This window comes from Strix uralensis, chromosome Z, assembly GCF_047716275.1.
Source record: "Strix uralensis isolate ZFMK-TIS-50842 chromosome Z, bStrUra1, whole genome shotgun sequence".
Classification (NCBI taxonomy): domain Eukaryota; kingdom Metazoa; phylum Chordata; class Aves; order Strigiformes; family Strigidae; genus Strix; species Strix uralensis.
Genome location: NC_134012.1, coordinates 16,838,848 through 16,846,062, shown reverse-complemented (window position 1 = coordinate 16,846,062; position 7,215 = coordinate 16,838,848). Strand labels below are relative to the sequence as shown.

General features: G+C 40.5%; 1 protein-coding gene across 4 annotated transcripts; it reads left to right on the top strand.

The window, feature by feature from the left end:
- The first annotated feature begins 311 nt into the window (after nt 1-311).
- On the top strand, nt 312-5,518 carry SMN2 (survival of motor neuron 2, centromeric). 4 transcript variants are annotated; one of them, XM_074855430.1, is made up of 9 exons: nt 312-406; nt 483-554; nt 642-767; nt 1,050-1,223; nt 1,642-1,785; nt 2,792-2,863; nt 3,378-3,488; nt 4,476-4,561; nt 5,279-5,518. In XM_074855430.1, the coding sequence occupies exons 1-8, from the start codon at nt 368-370 to the stop codon at nt 4,530-4,532; spliced, it is 795 nt and encodes a 264-aa protein (XP_074711531.1). In that variant the 5' UTR covers nt 312-367; the 3' UTR covers nt 4,533-4,561; nt 5,279-5,518. The 4 variants fall into 4 exon arrangements, with proteins under 4 accessions (XP_074711531.1, XP_074711529.1, XP_074711528.1 ...); XM_074855428.1 differs by having other exon boundaries at nt 642-803; XM_074855427.1 differs by lacking the exons at nt 4,476-4,561; nt 5,279-5,518 and having other exon boundaries at nt 642-803; nt 3,378-4,446.
- Nucleotides 5,519-7,215: the final 1,697 nt, after the last annotated feature.

The following is a 7,215-nucleotide window of genomic DNA, read 5'->3' as shown; positions in this document are numbered from 1 at the left end:
TGACTGACACACCCAGTTCAGCCAAACGTCATCACATCCTAAGGCTTGTTAAAGCTGAAATCAATCATTTTACCGGCATTGCTAAAGCCGAAGTCAAGCGCTCCACTAGCGTATTGCGCAGCGTCTCAGCGACAGCGTCCCCAAGCGCAGGGACGGCGCGGCGGCGGGGAAGGCCCTGGGTGAAAGCCGGTCCCGCGCTGCCGCCCCGCGCACACCCGGGCCCCGGCGCGCGCCCCTCCTGCCCCTCCTGCCGCGCCGCGGGGTCAGCTGACGCCGCCGTCACCTGCCATGGGGCGGGGCCGCCGCGCGCCGGAAATGAGGGTGCGGCGCGTGCGCAGCAGTTGGCCGCGCGGGGCCGGGGCCGGCCATGGCGGACAGGGTGCTGTTCCGGCGCGGGACCGGGCAGGTGGGCGCTCGACCGGGGGCGGGAGGGCGGGAGCGGGGCTTTGGAGCAGCGGTAAAACGGGCTGTGGCTTCCGCAGAGCGACGACTCGGACGTGTGGGACGACACGGCCCTCATCAAGGCGTACGACAAGGCGGTGGCCTCCTTCAAGGTAAGGGGGGCGGCCCGCGGGTAGCTGGGCCTCGGCCCGGGCCCGCTGCATTGCGTTTTACTCTTTTCCTCCTTTCTTTTCACGAAGAATGCTTTAAAGAACGGAGAGTGTTCTGAGCCTTCGGACAGACAGGAGCAGCGCCTGGGGATGAAGAGAAAAAACAATAAAAGGAACAGAAATAGAAAAAAGAGCAACACAGTGCCTTCGAAACAGGTCACTTCGCCTGTAAATGCGAGTGGTACTCGTACTGTATGTTGTACTTCTCTGTTGCCTTGAGAGTAACATTCTGAGAGTAACATTCTGGGGCAGGGGGATGATAATGTTATAAACCTTATTTATAGGTTGCACTGAGCAATTTTGCTAAATACAAAAGAAAAGTTTTCTGGGTGGGAGTCATCTTTCTCGTGGCTGGGACAAGAAGTAGCTTAGAAAAAGACATCTTTCTCTCTGATGATTGTGGTATGTATTTACTTCCCTCTCTTGCTTTTGTTGTAGTGGAAAGTTGGTGACAGCTGTAGTGCTGTTTGGTCTGAGGATGGTAATCTGTACCTAGCAACTATTGCCGCCATCAATCAGAAGAGAGGCACATGTGTTGTTACTTACACAGGATATGGAAATCAGGAGGAGCAGAACCTGTCTGATCTACTTCCTCCAGCCAGCGATGAAACAGTAAATGGGATGGGGAGTTCTGGGGAGGTGAGGGACACTTTTTCATTCTTCTGAAAAGGAAAGAGAAAGTGGGAGAACCAGCTTTTTCAGTATTTCTGGTACCACTGTGCTGTTCAGAGTGAGAATTGATACCTGATTCCATTGTGAATGGACACAAGCTGATGGAGGGAAGGAAAGCATCCCCTTCTTGAACTCAGCATGGAAGAAAGGGGACAACAAGAAATTCACAAGTGAAAGATTACATAGCTAAAACGGTGAGCAGATAAGATTATGAGGTTATAAGATCTTTCCTGAGTAGGACTGGAAGGGCTAGAGAGAGGTAAGGATGTGAATGGGGCTTTCCAGGCTTTTTCACACTAAAATTGCTTGCTGTAAACTCCTGTTTAGTGCACCTCATAAAAATGGCTTGGTCTTCTAGAATGAAGATGAGACTCTGTATTCAACAGATGAAAGTGAAAAATCTTTCCAGTCATATCGAAACAAAAGCAACTGCACGAGAGCAAGATTCTCCCCTCAAAACCTACGTTTTCCTGCAGCACCAGCAGCCGGAGGCCTGGGAAGGGTAAGCTCAGCCTTATCTGAAATAATTCATATACCACTGTAAGCCTAGTATTATTATAAATTCTGAGACAATAGGATGATATTGTCTAGAAAAAAAATAAAAACATTTTGAGAATGGATATACAGATATGCATGTTAGAACCTGTTGTTATGTCATTTCATAATAATCTGGCCATGGTGTAGCCCTTTTGCAGTGCTGCTATCTACTGAGGAAAGCCTTCTCCCTAGCTAACAGTTGCTTTGCAATACCTTGTAACTCAAAAGAGAGATGTTGTTCCCCGGACTGTGATAATGCTCTTAGTGATAGCACTGTTGATGTTTTAAGATTGCGCTTTTTCTAGCCAATTGATATGTTTCAATATATAGGGCATTGAAGGCAGAAAAAGTGATGTCCAGATGTCACAGATGCTCTCAGTTGTAGCTTCTCTATTGAATTATGAGGGCTGGGGTGTTGACCTGCTCTTCAGTTTTCCTGTTGTCTAGGAGTCTAATAGAGCAGCTGAATGCAGCATTATGTTTTCTGTTAACTGCTTGTGAAAGATTTCTTCATAAGGTTTTATCTTTTTTTCTTTCGTATTAATAGATTAGTATCTAAGCTCATTTTAAAGACATTCAAAAGCATAATGGAGTTTAGTCAGCACGTGCCTCCAACCACACAGAAGGAGAGAAATTATCTGTTTGCCTGTGGGCAATACTGGATATGTTTCTTCATGTGAGAGTGCAACCACTGATTTCTATTTAGAAAAAACTTTTTAAATGCTTGTATTAACTAGAACCCTGTTTCAGTACTGTCTACCTCAGTGACACATATAATGTAAGTTTTACTTTTCCAGTCATGGAATGCTCCGTAGAAATAGCCACTGTATGTTGTTACTGCAGTTTCATTAAATTGCTGGTATGTTGCCTTTAGTTTAAGGTATATGTATTGCTTCAAATAATTGTCTTAAATAAAATCCTAATGCCTGAAATTTCTTTTTAATTTGCACTATTCAATTTTTTCAATGTAGCCTGGATCAAAACTCGGGGCATCTCCATTCTTTTTATCTTGCTGGCCCCCACCCTTCCCAGCAGGACCACCGGTAAGTGATAGGAGAATGAGGTCAGAGATGAGTATTGGAGATCTCAAGTTTTCTAACTAAATGTGCTTACCGCTTGTGTTTTTAGAACATTTACCTGTATTTACCAGGTATTTGATAACTCATTCAGTTACAGATATTACAAGAATCTAATGCACAAGGTGTGGTCTGCACTTATTTTTGTGACAGTGAAGCTGTTGGTAAGAGTATCAAGAGAAAAAATATTTGAAGAAACTACGTCTTGCATTTGATTAACAGCATTTCACTGATGCAGATAAATATTTTCGCCTAATAAAACTTTTTCTGTAGAGTCAATCTACAGGAATCCTCTTTCTCCCAGGCTTTGGAAATTATGTGTTTTCAGAAAATATCATCTTATTTTACTCCCTTTTCAGAGAATGCATTGAGGATATGTTCCTATTTTACAGTTTTATCTTTTGATCTTTTAGAATTGGTTGCTATCTAACCTGGGATATACCCTATTGAAACCACAGACATTTGCTTTGTGATTTCTTAGTTGATTCCTCCTCCACCACCTATGAGGCCAGACTCTCCTGAGGAAGATGAAGCATTGGGGAGCATGTTGATAGCCTGGTACATGAGTGGTTATCACACTGGGTATTATCTGGTATGTGCCACTTTTGTCTTGAAGTGTCTTTGTAATTTTGCTTTTGTGTTGCTGCTGCTGTTCTCAGCAAGAAGTTAGACAGGGAGGACTGCTTTCTAGATCTCTTATTCTAATTTATTATAGCCAAATTTAAGGGTATTTTGTATTGTATAAGTATTCTTGTCCTTGAGTCGGAATCACATGAGCCAGCATATCTGTATAGTTGATGTTGCTTTAGTTCTTTGTTCTGCTGGAGGAGTCCCATTAGGTACTTTTATAGCCAGTGATTCATAGCCATTCTGAAATAACCAGTTCTGTCTATGTAGACAGGTGGAGTAAATCTGAATAGATTTATTATTCAGTAGACTTTATGTGTTTTCTTCAAGTATGAGTGGTAGTATCACATTTAGGATCAGAGTAAATTTGAATATATTTATTATTAAGTAGCCTTCTATGTATTTTCTTTGAGTATGAGTGGAGTATCACATTTAGGATCAGATTTGGCATTTTTGCAGAGGCTATTCGTCAGTAATTGTCTCAGGTGATGGTGAAGGTCCAGCAGGAGCTGTCAGCATAGTTGTGAAAAATCTGTGACATGGAGTATTGATTTCTGTTTTCCTTTGTACACTTGTGAAGAAAGAGGAATTAAACTCTTTGCATTGGAGAAGTTGGAAAGGGTGGATTTGGTGCCATAGGGTATCTTCAAAAGACTACTTTTGGAATTCCTTGCTTCAGATTATGTATAATTGTGGATTGCTTTAATTTACTTTAAATTGAACAGGAAATATATATTTGAAGTTATTATGTAGAGCCTCTGATCATAAAGATGATGTAGTTTGGCTTTTGTCCTTTTTAAACTGCCCATTCTGATTTCCCCAAATTGTTAAAAGCTATTCTTGATTTGTAGAGGACTAAAAAAATATTTTCCAAAAATGTTTTTTTTCTGTGACTAAAGCTTTCATTTCCATGTTAATAAAAATAAGATTTTTACTAAATTGTATCCTGTAGGGTTTAAAACAAAGTCGAATGGAAGCAGCACTGGAGAGAGAAATGCATGCAAAATAACTGAATATACATCGCTGTTTTGAAGGATTGTAAGTATCGTAGTTTTGTGCTAAATGAAGATACACTGTTGCTTGACTGATTTGTTTGAAACCACAGTTCATTTCACAAGCTCTCAAGAAGTTTTGAATTCTGTGAAGAAATTGTGAGCTTTGGGACTTCCATCTGCTCTTACGGTCCTCTTAAAAAGACCACTTCTGCCATCCCTTTGTTGCTTAGTAGCCATGGAATAGTATTTTCTTGGCTAGGATGAAGGAAAGTATTTTATTGCTCTGAGAGTTTTAATTACATCATCTCTGCATCAGGATTAACAGCGCAGCTTACTTGGATTACTAAGAATGACCTTATTTTTTATGGGCTATTTTAAAAATAAAAGGTTTTTAAGTGATACGCATTTTTTTCATCTATGTACACACCTTCAGAAGCAACTGCTTCTTTATACAGATGGAATAGAAGGATGTGTAGCTAAACTCTTTTTTTTCAGGACAAGATCAACATTTCAGTTTGATATTGTTGAGCAATTCTGTTCTCCTTACTTCAGTGCCTGTGGTTTTATTTGAAATCCTTTGTTTAGAATTCTCCAGTATGTTGTTCAGTTCCTTACAGAACAAAAACTATATTCTCTTGGGGACTTGTTTTCTTATTTTCTGTGACAACATGCAATTTCTGTGCAGTTGAGCAGTTCTTGTTTGTTTCTTTAAAAACAAAAAGCTCTTGTATACTAACTTTTGCTTCTTTTTAAAATCCAGGTACAAATCTTCCCCCTTGAGAGGTGTGTATCACTTATACACTGATGGTTGATGGTGAAGATGAGAATTTTCTCAAGACAGTTAATTTTTTCTTAACATTGAGCTGTCCCTGATAACAAGTAAACAAGTAACTTGGCACTAGTAATTGTGTATTGAAATGGGCTATTTCTTAAAAACCTCTAGTCAAATGTATTTAGAAAGTACTGCAGCAATAAAGTATTTTTTACTTCGCTGAAACAATTGTCTTTTTACCACATGATAGATTTAAGTCTTTTAACCCCACATGGTAGATTTAATTTCTCTCTCATTTTAACATCTCTTGTATTCCTCAGACTTTGTATCTGAATGACAAACACCAGAACTAGCAGTTACAGTATACTTTTTTAGGAGGCTGCTATGGCAGCAGTGTATGTTACAGTGGGCACTGGTGGCAGTGGCCAGGAAAGTGGTATACCGTCATATTAAGAAAGGCATCTTATGGGTCTGTCATGGTTTAAACCCAGCTGGCAAGCAAACACCATGCAGCCACTTGCTCACCCTCCCCTGCCTGGGGAATGGGGGGATAAATTGGAGGGGTGAAGGGAGACTTGTAGGTTGAGATAAAAACAGTTTCATAATTGAAATAAAACAATAATAGAAGGTACAAACGGGTAATGCATAATGCGACTGCTCACCCCCTGTGGCCCAGTATCCAGCCCACTCCTGGCTAGTGATTGTGAAATACCAAGATCCGGCAATTGCAATCCCAGAAGCGAGAGACAACCCCCTCCTTCCTAGCCGACCCCTCTCTATATACTGAGCATGACGTTACATCATATGGAATATTCCATTGGCCAATTTGGGACCAGTGCTCTGGTCGTGTTCCCCCCCAGCTTCTTGTACACCTGCACACGGGCAGGACATGGGGAGTTGGAGAGTCCCTGATGTCTCAGCAACAACTGAAAACACCAGTGTTACCAGCATTCTTCTCGTACCAAATCCCATACTGAATCCAAAACACAGCACCACTCTAGCTATTAAGAAAAAAATAAAGTAATTCTGTCTTGGGTGAAACCAGGACAGGGTTTGATTAAAATCTTTAACATGAACTGGATTCAGAAAGGCTCATTTTTTGTTTCAAATGCTTATTAATAAAGTTCTAGGGGTGTGATGTGTTCAGGGTGGTTTTTAGTTTTAGCATCAGTAGACATCTATGTTGAATGAATGGCTGAAATACACCAGTATTTCTGAGTACCATTGCTAAAAGCAAATTAGAAAAAGCAGACTGTGGAAAGGTAATGGTGTGTGGACTTAGATTTCAGCTTTTACAGTCTTAACTTATCGAATAGAGGCTGCAGCCACAAATCTAGACAGCAATTTAGTTAATGCCAGTGGTTTTCTGTAAACTAGCCAAATACAGTCCTGAACTTTGCTGCGTTCAATTCATTTTCCTACTGTGGTCAAGTGTCAGAAAATCAGTTTTCCCACAAATGATTGAGCAAAAAGAGAAAGACATAATCTTAATTTTGCTAAACCACATTGAAGGCTTTTTTTCCAATTGTCTAGCTGAAGTAAATTAAGATTGCTTGCAGTGACACAAAGCTTCTACATCAGCTGTTTAGCAACTGTTCATTGCTAAACAGGCACAACCGCCATCTGCCTCAGTCAGCTAGTCCTCTGTTAGTATCTGGAATTGCATTAGAAAAAGGGGCCTTTAACAGTTTTTAATGCTAGTAAAATCTAGCATCTGATATTTTTAGTGCATTCCAGACCATAAAGGGTTTTATGATTTTTATTTCGTGATTCATGTAATTGATTTCATTGCAAGTAAAACAACTGAATAGAAATAATTTATTTGAAAGAGGTTTTAAGCAAAATTCTGCATTTTTCTTTGGAAGATATCACTTAGGTACAAACTATAACAATATTTGCAAAGCAAGTCAGGTTTTTAGAGTTAT

Excerpts from the sequence above, each read along its gene's own strand:
- SMN2 (XM_074855427.1), top strand. The coding sequence starts at position 368 with ATGGCGGACAGGGTGCTGTTCCGGCGCGGGACCGGGCAG. Across the intron at positions 407-482 it reads TCCGGCGCGGGACCGGGCAG|AGCGACGACTCGGACGTGTG; the intron begins GTGGGCGCTCGA and ends TGGCTTCCGCAG. Across the intron at positions 1,786-2,791 it reads CAGCCGGAGGCCTGGGAAGG|CCTGGATCAAAACTCGGGGC; the intron begins GTAAGCTCAGCC and ends TTTTCAATGTAG.